Raw genomic sequence first — 18,610 nt, forward strand, 5'->3', positions numbered from 1 at the left:
ACCAGGAAGGGGACCTGGGCCCCAACCCACAGCCCCATGGCATGGGCCTCCTGCCATCTCTGCCTGATACACAGTGAGGCTGATGGGGAGGGGACCCACAGCCCCATTCCTGTTATATAGTTTATGTCTGTTGTCCTGGCAGAATGATGAATAGGGCCTCTTCTCACTCATAGAATCTCAATCTGGGCAATAAATTATATAGTCACTTTGATAAAAACAGCATAGAAGATTGTGGTCAAGATACCCTGGGTTTGAATCCTGGTTCTGTCACTTCCAAGCTGTGTGTCCTTAAGCAAGTCACTTAACCTCTCTGAGTCTGTTTTTTTCACCTATCAAATGGGACCAAAGTTCTTAGAGTACAGATAAAAGGGGGAAATTGCTGCAGATCCTGTGTTTTTAGGGTCTTAGGCTGCTTCTTAAAAGCAGTAGATGAATCAGCCCAAATGGCCATCAATGGACAACTGGATAAACAAGAGGTGGCACAGCCATGCAGTGGAATATTATTTGGTTGTAAATGCAGGGAATGAAGTACATGCAACATTATCGATGACCCCTGAAACCATCACGCTAAGCGAAAGAAGCAGGTGCAAAAGACCGCGTATTGTGATTCCATGTATACGAAATGTCCACAATAAGTAAATCTATAGAGACAGGAAGTAGATTAGTGGTTGCCAGGGGCTGGGGGACGGGGGGCTGAGGAGAAATGGGGAGCGATGTCTCATGGGTGCAGGTTTGTTCTGAGGTGATGAAAATGTGGGGATGATGCATAACTCTGCAAATCCACTGAAAACAGCCGAATCGCACACTTTAAATGGGTGGGTTGTATGGGACATGACTTTTATCTAAACGAAGCTGTTTTAAAAAGCCAGTGGATGCTCTCAGATGCCTTCGGCTGGCCGAGGTGCCTTTGTGCACCTCCTCCCCGCACCCCAGCATCTCTGAGGCTCTCATGCTGTCTTTACACATCTCTCCTTCCCGCGGTGGTGACGTCCCCTCCCCCGCCCGAAGCCAGGAAGCTCTTGTCCTCATTTGATTCCAACTCCTGGGGCAGGGACAGCTGTGGGGCTGACCCTGACCTTGGAACCCCCTAGCTTCCTTCATGATATGGTGGGCAAGGCCTCCGCCACGTTCCCAGGACCTGGGGGCTCACCTCCTGGCAAGGGCACGGGCCTCTGTGGCCAGGTGGCTCCATTTGGTGGGCTGGCCGGGCACTTCCTGAGGAATCACCTTTAGAGAAAAGAGGAAAAGAGAAGAAAACTGAAGGTCCATCCCTGGAGGAGAAGGGGCCACGTCTCGCTAAGCTACTGGGCAGAACCAGACAGGGGCGGTTACTCGAGAAATGCTCAAAGCTAGTTGCAAATCAGCATCCAGGAAGCAGAGCCCTGGACCGTGGCAGTAACAGTGATGACATGCCAGGCATCCACTGTCTGCTTGGAACATGCCTCGTTCTTTGCAAACTTATCCCACTGAACCAGCGGAGGAGGCATTCTGTGTCCCCCATTTTGGCAGCTAGGCAAACTGAGCCCCCTAAAAGGGGAAAGCCATGACCAAGGCCACCAGGTCGATGGCGCTGAGCCTGGGCTCTGTGTGGGGAGGGGACTCTCTGGGGTACCAGCGATGCCAAAACTGTGGCTGCATGCAGAATCTCCTCTTCCGAGGACTCCAGCACTGCCTCTAGGTCCGCCAGCTGGATGCAGGTCTTCTGGGCTCCAGCCTGGGCACAGCGGGCCTTCCTGTCCAGTGCCTGCAGCTGCTCCCGGGCAGCCTTCATGGCACCCTCAAGGCTTGTCACCTGCTCCAGTGAGGCTTCCCAGAACCCTGCAGAAAGCCCGTGGTCCAGAGGGTCACAGAGTGATCGAGATTTCACACTAAAGCCCCAGCCCTCGGGGGTACCCACCTGTGCCACCCTCTGTGCCCTCCGCTCTTCCTGGGCACAGCTTAACTCTAGCACCAGGCCTGAACACCACCAGTCAGTTCCAAAAGAAGAGCCCCCCCCCATTGTACGAGTGCAACGGCTGAGAAGACAAATCATAACCCAAGGTCCCACATGCAGGAAGTCAGCCACAGACAAGGGACTGGCCTTCCGGAGCCACAGTGAGCAATTCCTGCATCTGGGACAGCAGTAGGACTGCCTCCAGTCACCTCTGTCATCTGCAGCATGGCCCAAGATGGGCATTTCAACATGCAGCCTCTGACAGCTCCCTATGTTGGTAATTAGTCTTGTTAACAGGTGCTCAGCTCATCTATACCTGGATGCTAAAGGTGCCTATGAACATGAAACTACACAAAATAATTTGCTTTCAATGCTCTCGAAATTTCAGTGTCTCAGGGCTGAATTCCACCTGGCTCTAGTAACATCTTTTTTTAAATTATTTATTTTCTATGGTGGGGATACAGTAGGGAGCGAAATGGCCAACAGTCAAGGACACAGGAGCTTTACCTGTTCAGCACCTGGGACAGCGTCTCAATAATTAGTTGTTGAGCAAGGGCATCCATGAATGAACCCAGCCCTGTCCTCACTGGGCTTAGAGTCTGGGTGGGGCAGGGGGCAGGGGGCAGGGGGACTGAGGCTTGATAGTCGGACTAACATTAATAGTTTCAAAATATAACTGGGCAATGGGCATTGGAGGAGAGGTCCGTGGGGTGACAGGACTGTTATGGGAGGAACCCACCTTGTCGGGGTGGTCAGACAGGCTCTCCCAGCAAGTGGGTTCTCCTGGAGCTGAGCTGGGAGCCTTCAAAGCATCTGAGACCAGAATGAAGGGCTCCAAAGGGGCGTCTGACCAGCCAGCCCTCCCCTCGCCTCCTAGTCTCCCACTGTGCTCTCCCGTGGTACCTTGCAGCAGCTGGTGGCCCTGGTAGATGTCTCCTCTTGGGGCTTCTCCCTGCAGGATGTCCATTGGTTCCCAGGGCCTGCCACAGTCAGACCCCTGCAGCCATCCCTCCATCAGCATCAGCCTGGCCTTCAGCTTGGCAGCCTGGAGGGGACAGGAAAGGAAGGGTGTGTCAGGTTAGTGGCCTGGACACCTCCTCCTGGCTTCTACCTGGCTGTCCTCCCTGAGGGTCCCCTTCCCCTGGGTTTCAAAGCTAAGGACACACCAGACCTCTGAAAACCAGCCCTGCCCACCCTGACCTCTTGGCTGTCCCTTCCCTTTTCCCACCCGTGGCACCTGCAGGCATTCATCCGACCACACCTCTGTCCTACTGAGGGAGGGACGGATGGGAAGGGAAGCCCAGGAGAAGTTGTCTGTCCTGCTGTAATCCCACAACTGGGCACAGAGCAGGTGCACCATGGGTACTTGCTGGCCGAGTGAGTATGCTATGCAACATCTCCTACCCCCGTTCTTTCAATGATCTGAACAATAACTGCATTTACAGAGCACTTGCTGGGAGTGATCGCCCGCCACACTCTAGTTCACATTCACCTTGTAACCACCCTGAGGGGCAGGGGCTTAGGGTCCCGAGCCCTTTCCTCAATTCCAAAGTCCAAAGTGCTCTGAAAAATAAGGCCTTTCATTTCTTAATTGATGACAAAATCAGATTCAAAAAACCCTGAACTCATTTGGAAGCAAAACTGTTCTGAACAAGGTTGTTTGTGCTCTTTATTGACTCCCTTGGCATGAATAGTCATGTTTTCCTGCAGACACATCAATGGGTTTGATGATAGGCCTGGCCCAGGTGCTGCTGGGGGTGGCACCTAACACTTAGTTTATGTTATCTCGTCTTTCTACAAGACCATCATCCCAAAAGCTGGCCTCATCGTTTTCAGGTGATGGGTTGCAGGCCTGAAGTAGGTTCTTTTTGGAATAGGAGACACTGAAGTGTACCGAGGCTGTCACCTGCTTTGGTGCATGACAATTAATAGAACTGAGGGGAAGGAAACCCTACACCACAGCACCACCCTGCTCAAAATTCCGCGTGTGCCCCAGAATGGGCATCGCCCTCCCCCCACCCCTCCCCACAAAGGGCCTTCTATGGTCTCCTCCCCTTTGACCTTGAGAAAGAGCGAGGCCTCAGCCTGGGTGGTTGGTAAGGAAACAGTTTGAGAGCTGCCGCCCACTGAGGGGTGGGGGAAGGGCAGGCGTGAGGGCGGCTCTGGGTTAGGGTGGGCCGGGGGGCTGGGCATGCACAGGGAGAAGGCAGCTGGTGGTCCTGGAAGGCCAGGGACTACGGACAGGTGGGCGGTTCCTGGTGCCCAGCACAGAGCTGGAGCTCACGGAGGCCACGGAATGAATGAGAGGTGCAGCGGACCTGGATGGGGCGGGCTCACCTCCTCCTTCACCAGGGTGTAGCAGGATGGGCATTCCTGGCATTGTGCACCGCCGGCCGTGAGGAAGAAGTTGTCCCGGCAGCGGTCACACTTGTAGCCCACGAAGCCAGGCCTGCACACGCACGTGCTGTTCTCGTGGCACTGGGCCGAGGCGGCACCCAGCGGGGAGCACCTGCAGGCTGTGGAGGCCGATGGCGCTGGGTGCCCTGAGGGCCACCCCACACCAGAACCCCGGGGGCCCCTGCAGCCTCACACCTGTCTGCCCCAGACCCCCCCGCCCGCCCCCTGGGGAGCTCAAATACATTCCCGGGGCCTCCCCAGGAGACTGATTCAGGGGTCGGAGGTGATGACTGAGAGCCTGACTGCCTTCGGCGTCCCCCGGGGGACTAAAGAACAGCTGTGCAGCCCAACAGCACGCATGAGGACACTGAGGCCCAGAGACGTGGCACGTGGCCCCAGCGCAGTGGCGTCTGGGACTAGCTTCCTGCCCCCCCCCCATGCCGGCCTCTCCCCTCTCACTCCACGTCTGCAGGGCTCCGAGACCTGCCTGCATCTGACCTTTCTGTCCTCAGGCCCCACCCTCCAGTAGCCCCGGAGGGACTTGGCTTCCTTACCCCGGCAGCCCTTGATGGAGAAGCCGAAGAAACCCAGCTGGCATCTGTCGCAGGCCTGGCCCTCGACGCCTGGGCGGCAGGGGCACTGCCCAGTCCTGGGGTCGCACTGGTTCTCCTGGGAGCCCAGTGGGTGGCACTTACAGCTGTGATAAGGAAAGGAACCGGGTCTGAGTAAGCTCCGCCCACTCCCAGCTGCCGTTGGCGAGGGGTCCTCAGATGGTGCCACCTTATCTGTGACGACGCCCCATCTCCATGTTGGCAGATGTCAAACAGCTTCCCCCAAGCCATGCCCTGGGAAGCAGTCTCAAAAAATGTCCCCTCCCCCCCCAAAAAAGAAAAGGCTATGGGAAGTATACATCTTGGGGACTATAACCCTCTGTGAGAAAGTCACAACGCAATTAGCATATTAAAAGCTGGGAAGTCACGCAAGGAAGAAACCTGTTTGCTCTGCTGGCCATTTCCCTGGAGTCCACTGCTCCCCAAAGACGCTGTCTAAGGTGCTGCTGTGGCCAGAAGGGTCACTAAGTGACAGCATCACCGAGAAAGGGATCAGACACCAAATCGGCCCCTGCCCACCTGGACATCCCTTAGGGTTGCTCTTGGCCTGGATCCTGGGCTGGCAGTGCCGTGAGTCTGACCCCCAAGAGACTCTTTGTCCCCCTTCGGAGCAGGGCACAGTGTACCTGGCAGTGGGCCTGGGACCACGTTCTAAGCCAGGCCCCTCTCTGGAGGCTCCCTGGTGCTTTCTTCCATCCTGGTGGGACCCTAGGGGAGGGCGCCGTAGCCTCACCCCACCCACCTCTGGCAGCCCTTCCCAGGCTGGAGGTCGTAGAAGCCTGGGCTGCAGCGGCCACAGTCCCGTCCGGTCACATGAGGCAGGCAGGAGCACTGGCCGGTCGCTGGGTCACAGGGCTCACTGACCGAGCCCCCCAGATTGCAGCTGCAGGCTGGGGGTAGGAGCAGGAAAGGGGGCTAGGGAACCATGCAGATCATCTGTCCAAGCTGTGGGGGGTCCAGGAGAGGCACACAAAATGGGGAGCCCAAGGAGATGACTCATAGTCAGCCCAGACTCCCAAGCTCTTCCCGGGAAAAGGCTTGAGGGCCAGGCCCAAATCTTAGCCCGTTTGCTCTGTCCTTGGAGAGGCAGCCCAGATGGCCCTTCTGAGACTGCCCTGAGCCCCTGCCAGCTTGAGTGAAGGCCAGAAACTCAGTTGGGGGTCACGGACAGACGGACCCCTCTCCCCACCATTTTGGGTCACTCTACCCTGCTCTTCTCCTGGGCTCCATAAAACAAGAGGCCAGCAGAGTGCTGGCAGGAACTACGTGGAAAAAGGCTTAGGAACAAGTTTGGGGCAAACGCCAAGCTTCTCTGAGCAGTGCTTCTGGGAGCCGTTCACGGGCTGTGCACGCCCCAGCCTTCTGAGAGAGGCGCTGGGCTCCGTGCTAACCCAGGCGGTAGAGAGGGGCAGAAGAACATCTCAGCCAGGACGCACAGCCTGACCGGGAGTCCAGGGGCAGGGGGGACGTGACAAGTGCCACAGGCCGTCCAGGACAGTCTTATGTGCTAACTGTGGAGCGTGAGATAAGCGCTAAATTATCGAGGCAGGAAAAAAAATCACAGGATCAGAGCAGGTCAGATCCCAAGGCTGAGAAGACCTCGGAGAACAGCAAAGCCTTGTGCTCCCTGGACAAGAAACAGAGAAGGCGAAGAAGCTGCCTCGGGCTGCACAGCCTCTCCGAGCAGCCAGCTGGGTCTGGTGGACAAGGGGCCCGCCGTGCCCACCCCGTGGGCTGGGAGGCGGGTACTCACGCATGCACTTGTCTGCGGGCCGAGGGGCCAGGGCACTGCCGTAGAAGCCTTCCTGACACTGGTCACAGAGAGGACCTGTTGTGTTGTGCAGGCAACGCAGGCAACGGCCAGACAGGGGGTCGCAGTTGCCCACGGCGTTGGGGTCCACGTTCCCGCTGCACTGGCACCGCTGGCAGGGCTGGGGGTCCCCAGAGAGTCCCAGCGGGTCCCCGAAAAAGCCATCATCACAGATCTCACAGCGCCGCCCTAGGAAAGAAGGCCGTGTGTGGAGGAGCCGGCATGAGCAACGCTGGGCTGCTGGGTCCACGAGGAGGGAGGGCGGGCTCGCACCAAACCCTGGGTCTCCTCGTGGAACAGAGCATGGGCTCTCGTGTCACGATGACCTGGAGCAGGGCCCAGCTTGGCCATCAATCAGCTGGCTGTGTGGTCTTGGGCAAGCCACTGCGCTTCTCTGAACTTGGGCTCCTCACATGCAAAGTGGGGGAATAATGGCAGCTCCCTCACAGGACTGTTGAGAGCGTCTGGGGAGATAATTCATGCAAAGCACCCAGCACAGTGCCCGGCACATGGTTAAATGCTCAAGAGGTGTGGCCGTCATCAGCCGTTCACCCTCATCACCATCAGCATCATGTCACCATCACCGTTCTCTTCATCGGCACCTTGGCCGGGACCTTCGCCGTTGTCAGTCATTGTCCTGATCAGTATCCTCACCCTCAGCATCCCTCGACTCCATCATTACCATGATCGGCACCGCCTTCATCAGCAGCAGCATCTTCACCTTGACCCTCACCTTCGTCGCCATCCTTTCCATCTTGATCGTTACCTCTGTCGTCATTATACCCCGTCGTCTACATCGTCACCTGACGCTCGCTCTCTCCATCTTCCGTGTCACCGTCCTCGTCACCCTCGTCCTCACCTCCCCCGCCTCCTCCCCTCAGGCTGTGGCTGCTTTTTCATTTGTGGTTCCTGGTCCCTTTCTTTTTTCTGCTTCTCGTGATTTCGGAACTTCCTTTGGACCATTTATGTCAGACTCCTCCGCTGCTTCCTTGCTGTGCACTGCGGTGGCTGCCTCATCTCCCAGACTTTGGGGTCCCCGTGAATCTCAGAAAAGGTGGCATGTGAAGAGGCTTTCAGAGGGCCATGAACTGGGAGATCCACTCTGAACGCAGATGGGACATAAAACGACACACGTGTACCATGTGCTTCATGCAGCGTCAGCCTGTTCTTGGGAAACACACCCCTCGTGTGTGTGTCCCCACAAAACAGACGACCGACCGGATCCACGGACCTCAACGGTTGTCACGGTCCCCTGGGGGGGGGCAGGATGACAGGCACCTTGTCTTCTTGCTCGCACGTACATTATGTTCCTCGTGACACTTTTACAGGTGGTTTCAGTCGTTACGAGTATGTACCCATCTTATAATTGAACAAATAGCCACTGTCCTTGTGAAAGGTAGTCGTGGGCTTCTTGTGTCCTCAAAGCTCATCGTTTAGTTGAAATCAAGTTAATATTACTAAGGGTAGCAACCTCGAAAATGGAGAGGAGGAATATGGAAGAAGAAAGAAGGAAAGAAAGGAGAAGAAAATCTGAACAGAGTTCAAGATCGAGAGGCCTGGCTCTGGAACTCTGGAACAGAAACGAAGGCAGATGAGCAATGGGGAGATGGAAGCTGGTGACGAAGACTGTGGCCCCGCCATCCATCAGCCGTTCGCTTGGAAGCGGGTGAGGAAGCTCCCAGGCCAGGAGGCATCTGTAGCCCCGGGAAGGGCTGCTGAGCAGGTGGGGTGGTGGGCAGGGGTAGGCAGGGATCAGGACTTGATTCCGGTCAGTCTCGACTGAGACCATCCAGGTGAGCTCTCTGCATGCCAGGCTCTCAGCAGGCCAAAGGATGCTGCCGTGATAAAGACGGGGCCAGCACCAGACCCCACTGTCCCCACCCGGGCATCCCTTCCAGGGTGGTGCCCTCTGCACACTTAAAAATGGTTGAAACGGCAAATTTTATGCTATGTATATTTTGCCATAATAAAAAAAATAATGGAATATACCAAAAAAAAAAAACCCAAAAAACAAAAAACAAAAAAACCCACCAACAACATTAAATTGTACACTTTAAATGAATGAATCATAGGGTGTGTGAGTACTATTTCAGTAAAGCTGCCTAAAAATATCCGATGTCTAGAACGGGCCTAAATCCTGGAGCGGGAATGAGGGCTGGGGTGATGGCTGGGGGGTGGAATGAGGAGGTGTCTACCTCACACATCACCTGGTGACATTTTTAACAGCTGAAAACGTCATCAGAGGTTTTCCACCTTAACGTATCAGCCAAAGGCCTCGTTAGGAATACAGACTCCCCGGCACCGTCCCAAACTACCAAGCCAGGCTCGGTGAGACCAGGACCAGAACATGGGGATCTCAAAACCTCGCCTGGGAGTGCTCAGAGGGCCACGTTCTGCCAGGAACCCACAGCGGTCTGGGGCCATGGCTATAGGGCTGTGGGACTCAGGTCAGGCCTGCCACCCCTAAGCTGGGCCCTCCCTCATCTGCTGTACTCCAAAGCCAGGACCCCACTCCTAGAGCCCAGGCAGCAGCGGGACCCCAGGGCATGAGCCACTCACCTCTCTGGCCCGGGGGACAGCGGGTGCACACCACCTCCCTGCTCTCCGGGAGGGCAGTGCAGGCTGACCGTCCAGGGCACGGGCAGGGCTGGCAGTTGTCAGCTTGGCCCACGAAGGGGTTGCCATGGAAGCCTGGCGAGCAGCGCTCACAGGACGGGCCCTCCGTGTGGTGGCCACACAGACAGATCCCTGAGGGCAAGACGAACCCCTGGTCACCACCACCTGAGCTCGAGCACCCGGAGACAGCGGGCGGGCTCTTGGTAGTGGTGTCACAGAGTACGTCCCCAGCAGAACGGGTGACAACCCTTCCAAGGTGGAGGCCGCGTGGCCTGGGGTTGTAGAGTCCACCCCGGCCTCACGGCCACCATGTGAACTTGGCCAAACCATCTAACACCCCGCGCCTCAGTGTCCTCACCTGAAAAGTGGGCCTGACAACCTCAAACGGGTTGTGACCTCAAAGGATTTCCATCGGGATTCGATGAGGCCACGTGGCCTGCACAGTCCACAGCACATGTAAGTACTGTCACTATCGTCACTCTCGTTTCCCATCCCAAAGCCCGTAACAGGACCCACAGGCCACGCGGCTGGCGTTTGCCCGCACACTTCTCCCTCTTCCCCCGTGAGCTCTTAACCAGGGCGCCGAAGAGAGCCACGATTCTGGTCCTGAGAAAGGAGGGGGACGAGGGAACCGGGGGGTGTGTGTCAGGGGGTACAATAAGCAGAGCAGGGGCGGCATCCCAGGGGAATCATCACGTCTGCCCCGCTTTCCGCCGGTCCCTGCCTCTACCCAGCCCCCATGCGCTCATGACTCCTTCCGTCCAGTGTGGGGAGTGTGGCCGCCCTGCCCATTTGACAGATGAGGACTTGCTGAGCAGGAAGTCGTGCCACGGCCTCTGACGGATGACAGATTCATCCCATTTCATGAGCGGAGCACTGCATGGAAGGAGTATGAGGCCCCGTCTGGGCTCGATTAGTGATGCCTGTCGCGGGCAGAAGGACGGGACATCCCTCATGATGCCTGTGCTGGTCCGCCCTGGCTAGTCTGCTGATCACCAGGCCACTGTCCTTTGCCAGCTCCAGCACGGAACCCAAGAAAAGCCAAGGAGCCACTGCCCTTCTCAGAGACCCCACCTGCTCCAGGAGAGTGGCAGGCACTGATCCGCCCACTTCCTGCGTGAGAGGCCTGAGCCATGTGTGGAGCGAGGCCAGCGTCCGGCCCCCTCCAGCACCTCCTGCCCAGTGACCTCAGGCGAAGTGTGTCTGAGTTTCCTCTACTGCTGGGAGCGTGAAAAGCTGGTAGTGAACTTGTGGGAGAAGCAGCTCTGCCATCTACTGGCCGTGTGGCCTCCCTGCACCGTAGGTCCGTCACCCGGAAGATGGGACAGTCGTGGTCCTAGCATCCCTGGGGTTTTTGCAGGATTCAGAGATGCACTGAATGAAAAGGCGCCCGGCACGTGGAGGAACTTGATGACGCCATTTAATTGGTATTGTTTGTGGTGCTGAATCGCACATGCACACAGCCTACCTTGCTTGGGCCAGTATTCACCTCGCTATTCTGAGTGTAGCCAGGTGGCCTCAGGATGGATGGGGTGCTAGGAGCCTCACCTGTGTTGGGGTCGCAGGTGCCATGCTGATTACAGGTGCAGGGGACACAGTTGACATAGGGACCCCCCAGAGGTGTCTCCCTCTTGTATCCTGGAGCACAAGATTCACAGAACTGGCCCACGTATCCCTTGGGGCATGAGCAAGACTCCACCCAGGAGGCTGAGGGGGGCAGCCCCCGTTGCGCCGACGTGAGCCGGACTTCGGACAGGAACACCTGGCCTAGAGCGAGGAGAGAGAGGGAGAGAGTCACAGGCATACATTTCCCCCGCAAGCCTTCCTATTCCCACACACGACAGGCAAAGGGTTATTGGCCCACGTACATCAAGGCAGCCCACGGGTCAATTATCATTTTTAAAAGATGGTCAAATGAGGAGCAAAGGAAAATTAGGCAATTTTCAGGACAAGCAATGAATATGACTGGGGATTTTATGGAAAGATGCTCACTCTCATGGGTTAGTAAAGATACGTAAATTTAAAGGACAACGATACCATCACGACCCTCAGGTCAGTAAGCATCTTAAAGATCAATATTGTGAAGGGCAGGCTGTGGGGACTCACGCCCGTGGATGTATGAATATAAATTAGAAGGTTCTGCTTCTAGAAATAGAGAAATAGCTCCTATCGGACCAACCCTCCCACAGAAAACAACAGACACTCTGGGCAAAATATAACAAACAGTGATCCGTAAACACGGGACGAGCATCACAGGTAGAGAGCGGAGGACACTTGTCATCGGAATACGCGGTGTACGGCCTTCCTGAAGGAAAATCTGGCAGCACATATCAAAACTGCAAACGTGCCTTTGACCTAACGTTTCCGTTTCAAGGAACCCGTCCCAAAGACACACTTGCGTGAGCACACGAAGAGCTTTACACGAGGCTCCGCCCTATTCCTGCGGCACTGTCTGCAGCGATGGAAAGCTGGGAACCGCTCCATGTGTATGAGTGGGGGATGGTTAAACTCCATGGAGCGTCTATGTCACACCACGGGCACAGAGCCACTGTCTACGCATAATGACAAGTATCAACCTCCAAGTCACAGTGTGAGCCGAAAACAGCAAGTTGCAGAATATTGTACCGTGTGATCACATTTCTCTATTAAAAAAAAAAAAAAACATACAGATGTAAGTCATGCGCACAGAAAGGTCTAAGGAGGTAGGCCCCAGGATGTTGTCAGTGGCAAGACGAGGTTTGGGGGTGGGGTGAGAGAGGCCTACCTGCCCCTCCAGTCCACCCCCAGCGCCCAGCACGGGCCAGGCATAAGTAAGTGCCTTGTAAATATTAACCGAAGGCTGAGTGAATGATGGAAGGAGATGCTGGAAGCTGCTGGAAACAGTGAAAATGAAATTCTCATGGGGCGTCTCAGCCAGGGGGCCTCTGAGCGATCTGAGGAGCAGGGAGGCTTTTGGGGAGCACAGTAAAGACAGTGAGGGTGCAGGCAATTCAACCACAGCTCCAAACAGGAAGAAGGAAGCAGAACGGGACGAGGCTGGGTTAGACCCCAGCCTTGGACCTAGCGGGGCCTCGGGAAAAGCGGGCCGTCTAAGCCACAGGTTCTCACAGGCGCCCGTCAACCCCTGGAAGCAACGTAATGACAAGTGCGTACTTTGGTGGTTACGACGGTGGTGCCCCTCGAGGGTCCAGCCTCGTGGTAACTTTGTCACCCCTGACGGCACCAGTGGTTCTTGGCCGCATCACTGACCACACACACCTGTCACTTAGAGCTGCCCATCCTCAGGCTCCTCACCTGTCCAGCCCCTGCCTCTGTCCTCAGCATCCACCCACTACCCTACTGGTTATATGACCTTGGGCAAGTGCCTGACCTCTCTGGGCCTCAGACTACTTCATGGTAAGATGGGGACAACAACTGCCTGCTGTGAGGACTCAACAGAGCAGCCCCGGCCCCGTCTGGGGGCGGTCCCCACCGTGACTGACCGGAAGGGCTGGGGCTGGTCCGGATGCGCAGAGTGGTCAGGTTGGCCAGCAGCCGCTGGAAGAGGAAGGGGGGCAGTGGAGGGTCCACGTCCTCTGAGGTCTCCTGCAGCCTGGTGGGGGGCCGGGGTCAAGCCAGAACCTGAGGCCATGGTGGGCAGGGCCACGAGGCCTCCGGCAGGGGTGGGGAGGGCCGGAGCCCCCAGACCACAGGGGAATCCCAGGATGCCTGGGCCACAGGGACCACCTGACCACCCGGCCCCACCTCTCAGGACCAAGCGGGACACTTACTGGAACTTCAGCTGCACCTCGCCTGGCTGCCCAGTGTCCTGGGGGCCGGCCAGGCTGGAGTGCTGCAGAGTGAGGGCCAGGCCCGCCCCTTCCAGCCTCAGCAGCACGGGGCCTGGGGATCCCCCGGGGGGTACCCGGAAGGTCAGCGTGAGGGGCTGCCCATAGCTGAAACGCTGGTCTCCCAGGAACTTCTCTGAGGACGAGAGAAGAAGGCTTTGATGGCTTCCCTGTAACGAGCTTGGTAGTAAATGTCTATACTGAGTTCACTGGCAATTAAGCATTCAAACGAGACAAACACTACAGCAAACAGGACATCAAAGCCTGCCACCACAGGCGGCGCAGAGAGAGGCCCGGCTATGCCCCTCAGCCGGCCCTAGACCACAGCTCCATCAGGTGCGGCCCCTTCGGTCACACAGGGCCGCACACCCGGTTTAATGGCCTGCTGTCACCACCTTGATGTCCTTAAAGCTTTTATCTTTGAATCTGGGTTTTGCAGGTGAGGTCGGAGGGGACGAGAGAGTCTCTGTGGAAGCAGAGGAGACACACGCCATATGCACAGTGCTGGCTCCTGGCCACCCGATCACAGGCAGGACACACGTGGACCCACATGCGTGGGAGTTTAGTGAGGCTCTAAGCGAGGAGGAGGGAAGCGAGCCACACGTGCGACGGCCCCCAGAGGCCACGCTTTCCGCTGGAGTCAGAACTCACTTCCAGCAGAAAGGAGGCGATGGGGTCCTGAGAGACACACTGGACTGGGGTTATCCCTCGGAAGGTGCCAACGGCTGACACTGACAATCACGCCAGGGCAGGACGGGACACGAGAGGACACCCCCACCTTACGTGTCCCCTCAGTCCTTGTCCTCATGAGTAACCGGAGGTGGAGCACGTTGCTAGAATGCGGGATATCGAGACGCGAATGGGAACAGCCGAGCGTGTCCACCAGCCTGGCCCGGAGCCGGGCAAACACTTCCTGAGCGAATGACTCTCTTTAAGACCTTAACTGTGTTGACAAAGCTACATGGAACATGTTTTCTGTCTGTGAGCCGCTGAGCTTAGACGCCTGTCCCACGACAGGGCCCAAGGACCAATGTCCTTTGCTCCCTGGCTGTGGGCCCTTGGGGGCCGTGTTCACACACATGGATAGGGGTGTGGTTCAGAACAGTCTAGAACTTCTTGTTTCTACAGGAATCCCATGGCCCTGGGTGTGATGTGCAGTGGCCTAGCGGGGTGAGGGACTGATGGGAAGTGCACGGGGATTGTCTGGGGTGGGACAGTGGCCTGACGGAGCCCTGGCTAGCAAGACCGTGACCAGGAAGCAGGGGGGCTCCAGCAGATGCTGTGCGGCACGTGGTCGGCAGAAGATGGCCCCCAAAGGTGCCCATGTCCTAATCCCTGGCACCTTTGAGTAAGCTGCGTCGCATGGTAGGGGCGGTTTAAGGCTGCAGGTGGAACCAGGATGCTAATCAGCTGACCTCAAGGGACAAAGGTTAGGGTGGGTCACCCAGCAGAGCCCGGTGTGGCCGCGGGGTCCTTCAAAGATGGGGGGACGGCGGAGAGTGGGAGCCAGGGTCATGCAGTATGAGAAAGGCTGGACCAGCGTTGAAGGCGGGGGAAGGGCCATGAGCCAAGGAGCACAGGGGCCTCCAGAAGCCGGAAAAAGCAAGGGCCTGAATTCTCCCCTAGGGTCTCTGGGGACACAACCTGCCGACACCTCGATTTCAGCCCTGTGAGACCCACTTCGGTCAGGAACACTGAGGATAAGTTTGTGTTGTCTTCAGCCACTAGGTTGGGGTAATTTGTCAGAGCAGTGACAGGAAGGACACCCAGTCTGGGGCTGGAGGTACCTGGTGCCGTGAGCTCCTCATCTTCAGGGTTCAGGAGAAGCCCCCCTGGACTCCATTGTGTGGGACGCTCTGAGCCCCCGACGCTGCTGACCTGCCAGCCGTCGTCATGGGCTCCTGGACAGCAGACAGACACACAGGCCCCTGAGAGGCCCTGGAGGTGGCCTCCGCCCCGTCACACTTCACACCTTTCCCCTGATCCAAAGGCTACCCACACCCCCCACCCCCCATCCCCCACCCCTGCCAGAGGCCTGCACACAGCCTGAAACCATGGGGCCCAAAGGGGAGAGGCCGTTTTAGAGACAGGCCATGTGGGGCTGGGAGCCAGCTGGCCGGGCAGCTCAGACCCCCGTCCCAGAGCCGGGGTGGGTCTTAGGGGAGGAGGTGGGCCCGGGGGAAGCCGGGAAGCTCAGGGATCTGGCTCTGCGTGGGGCCAGGTCAGACTTCCGGGTCGGCACTTCCCCTAGTGGGTGCATGACACAACCCGGAGACCCCTAACGTGGGGGCCTGGGCGGCAGGGCCATTTCTAACACCACTGGACTTCAAAGACCACCCTCCCCCGAGACCTCACTGCCACTGTCCTACGAGGGCCACGTGTCATTAGCCCCCGGGGAGGCCACCTGGGTAGGAAGTGGTCAAGCCGAGATAGGAGCCCAGGCCTTCTGGTCCCCAGACCTGGTTCGGCTCACACTCGCTCTGGTGACGGCAGTCCACCAAGCACAGTCTAGCATACAGCAAGTGACCTCAGGGGACAGCCAGGGGTTGGGGTGAAGGCCTAACCCCTGGAGTCCCCAGGAGGTGAGGAGAGAGGGCTAAAAAAAGAGAAAGAGCCCCGAAAGGGGAAGCCTGGGCTCCTTGGGGGGAGACGAGGCTCCGCCCCTCCCTGGCTGCGTGACCCTGGGCCAGGCACTTAATCTCGCTGAAGCGGATTCCTCGCCTGCAAACTGGGGGCGATGACATACTCACGGTCCTGGTTCTCGAAGTTGGTCTGAATACCCGGGGAGGTCCCCCACCCTCCGAGACTCCCTCGACGGGGGGCGTCTATGAGGTCACACTGTCTTCTTAATAAATGGGAATGTTATTCACACTTTCCATTCTGTCTGTCACACATACGCAGAGGAGTTTTCTAGAAGCTACAGGACGTGTGACATCACGACAGACTAAATGGCAGAAGCCAGGGTAAGAATCGGCTGACTTCTATCAAGCCAGATCTTAGGAGATGTGTGAAGACGTAAAATGAGGAGCATTCTTCTCAAAAAAATGTTTGCCTTTTAGAGTTATTTTTCACAGGTGGATTTTTTTTTTAAAGTTTACTACAATTGTTTTTAAACAAATTAACACATATCAAATTACTATTCTAATTTCTAAAACATAGAAAACTAATCCATATAAATTAACCCACAGAAAACATCCATATAAATAACCCACATAAATCAAAGGGCTTCGAGGGCCTCAATATTTTTCAAGGGCATAAAGGAATCCAGAGACCGAAAGTTTGAGAACCGCTGGCCGAGGGCGATTGTGAGATAACGGGAGATGAACCCGGGCAGGGCCTGGCTCAGAGTGAGAACAGATCCCTAGCATCTATAAAATGAATCCTGTCTGACACAAACGTGCTAGACTCCTGGGCCAGGGGACCACAAGGCTGTCCCCATTCCGAGCCCCTCTGGGCCCTGCTTTCTGCACGGTGTCCAGCAGAGGGCGCACTGCCTCCGCGTCTGGAGCGGAGCGCTAGGATCCAGAGCCTGCGTCCCAGGTTCCACCCCAGCGGACACTCCGCTCCTCCCTGGGGGAGACGTAGGGCGGGGGGACCCTGTGGGACACAGCCGGGGTCCACACAGGCTGCGATTTAGTGCAGAGTCCAGAGCTCCACCATTTTCCTGCTCCAAAGACGCATCTGTGCCACCTGGAGCTGGGGACCAGGGGCACCACCGCATGCATTCCCTGGACCCTGGGCCCGGAGAAAGGGCCTGCACAGTGGCTAAGGGCAAAACTCGTGAGCTGATGAACCCTGGCGCCAATAACTAATCGTGTGACCTATTTTTTCTGACCTCAGGCGTCTCACCCATAAAATGGGGACGAGAGCACCTACTTGCCGGGGACACCGTGAGGCTCCCTGCATGTGAACAGCACAGTGCCTGGCATACAAGAGGTGCTCAATAAATGGAGGCCTGCGGACTGAGCTTGAACCCTCGGCGCTAGGATACGCCAAGGGAGGCCGGTCTTGACCTGGAGCGATTGGAAATCCCCCACGAGACCCAAAGGATGCCCCGTCCCCAGCCCCCGACCCCGCCCACAGGTGTAAAGTCTGCTGGAGGCTGAGAGAAAGGCAGAGGCGGAGAGGGAGCCAAGGGGTGTCAGGAGGCACCAGGGCGCTGACGCCCCGCGGGGAACGTGGCGCAGGGCCGGCTGCGTGGACCTGCGGGGGGGCGACACCTCGGCTGGGGCCTGAGGCCGCCCCTCCTCCCCACGCCCACCACCATGTCAGGGGCCCCCAAAGAAGCATGGCCTGCTACCCCGGGCTGGGAGCAGATCCCACGGGGGCGGCTGCGGGGGCTCTTCTTACCCTGGCAGAAGTCGGAGAGGATGTGGTGTACCCGGAACTGGGTGGCGGCCCCACACACCTTGGAGTGGCCGAAGCAGAAGCAGCTGCTGCAGCCGGCCGGGTTGTGGGGCTGCAGGTTAAAGGTCCCCGGGCGACACCTGAAATGAGAGGCCAGCGGCGCCCACAGGCCTCGTGAACCAGTGAGGTCCAGAGGATCCCGGCCAGGCTCACGCGAGCCCAGAATCACTGGGGAAACTTAAAAAAAAAAATGTTTTATTTTTTTTTTTTCAGATTTACAGAAGAGTTGAGAAGCTAGTACAGGGTCTCCCTGTACCCTCTTCACGGGCTTCCCCTAAAGTTAACACCCGCCCTTACCACGGCAGGGTGATCGAAACCAAGAACTTCGCATCGGCTAACGTTATTTACTAAACTCCAGCCTTCACGTCTCCCTTTTCCCACCAGCGTCTGTTTCTGCTCCAGCGTCCCATCCAGGACATTCGCCGTGTCCTTAATCTCCCCCCTCAGCCCCATCTGTACCAGCTTCTCCCTCTCTCCCGACCCCGACCCTTGTGAAGAGTACGGATCGGGTGCAGTCTGTAGAATGTCCCTCACTTTGTGTTTGTTTTCTCACGATTAGACTGAGCCTGTGGGTTTGGGAAGAAATAGGGGTGAAGTGCCCCTCGTCGGGGTGAATGATGCCCATGTCGCCTTCACCGCTTGGTGAACAGTCTGCCCGCCGGGCGTCTCCACTGCGGAACTGCCACACTCTCGTCGTTAAAATCAAGTCACTAAATCCAGACCTCTAATTTCAGCATTAATCAGTGGCGCCTGCCGATAGCCATGGTCACTCTGAAATTCGAACAGTGATTTTATATTTCCCTCATTCCTTCTACGTTTATAATTTGGAATTCTTCTGCAAGGAAGATTTGTCCCTTTGTCTCCGTGTATTTATTTATTTACTCATCTATTTATATCAGTGTGGACTCGTGGATATTTACTTTATTCTTCGGGTTATAATCCAATACTGTCATTATTTATTTTGTTGTTCAAATTGTTCCAGGTTTGGAAACTTTTAGGTTGGCTCTTG

General features: G+C 56.9%; 1 protein-coding gene across 1 annotated transcript in view; it reads right to left on the reverse strand.

Annotated features, from left to right (window-relative positions):
* Positions 1–18,610, reverse strand: part of LAMC3 (laminin subunit gamma 3) — a 68,401-nt gene that overhangs the window by 16,994 nt on the left and 32,797 nt on the right. The window contains exons 8-20 of the mRNA XM_011370038.2: positions 17,545–17,681; positions 14,982–15,095; positions 13,138–13,330; positions 12,850–12,959; positions 10,916–11,134; positions 9,311–9,499; positions 6,695–6,940; positions 5,684–5,831; positions 4,885–5,027; positions 4,271–4,449; positions 2,837–2,978; positions 1,613–1,818; positions 1,151–1,227 (exon numbers count right to left, since the gene is read on the reverse strand). Coding sequence (XP_011368340.1) covers positions 1,151–1,227; positions 1,613–1,818; positions 2,837–2,978; positions 4,271–4,449; positions 4,885–5,027; positions 5,684–5,831; positions 6,695–6,940; positions 9,311–9,499; positions 10,916–11,134; positions 12,850–12,959; positions 13,138–13,330; positions 14,982–15,095; positions 17,545–17,681 — 2,103 coding nt within the window. The remainder of the gene's footprint in view (positions 1–1,150; positions 1,228–1,612; positions 1,819–2,836; positions 2,979–4,270; positions 4,450–4,884; positions 5,028–5,683; positions 5,832–6,694; positions 6,941–9,310; positions 9,500–10,915; positions 11,135–12,849; positions 12,960–13,137; positions 13,331–14,981; positions 15,096–17,544; positions 17,682–18,610) is intronic.

This window comes from Pteropus vampyrus, unplaced genomic scaffold (assembly GCF_000151845.1).
Source record: "Pteropus vampyrus isolate Shadow unplaced genomic scaffold, Pvam_2.0 Scaffold158, whole genome shotgun sequence".
In the NCBI taxonomy this organism is placed as follows: domain Eukaryota; kingdom Metazoa; phylum Chordata; class Mammalia; order Chiroptera; family Pteropodidae; genus Pteropus; species Pteropus vampyrus.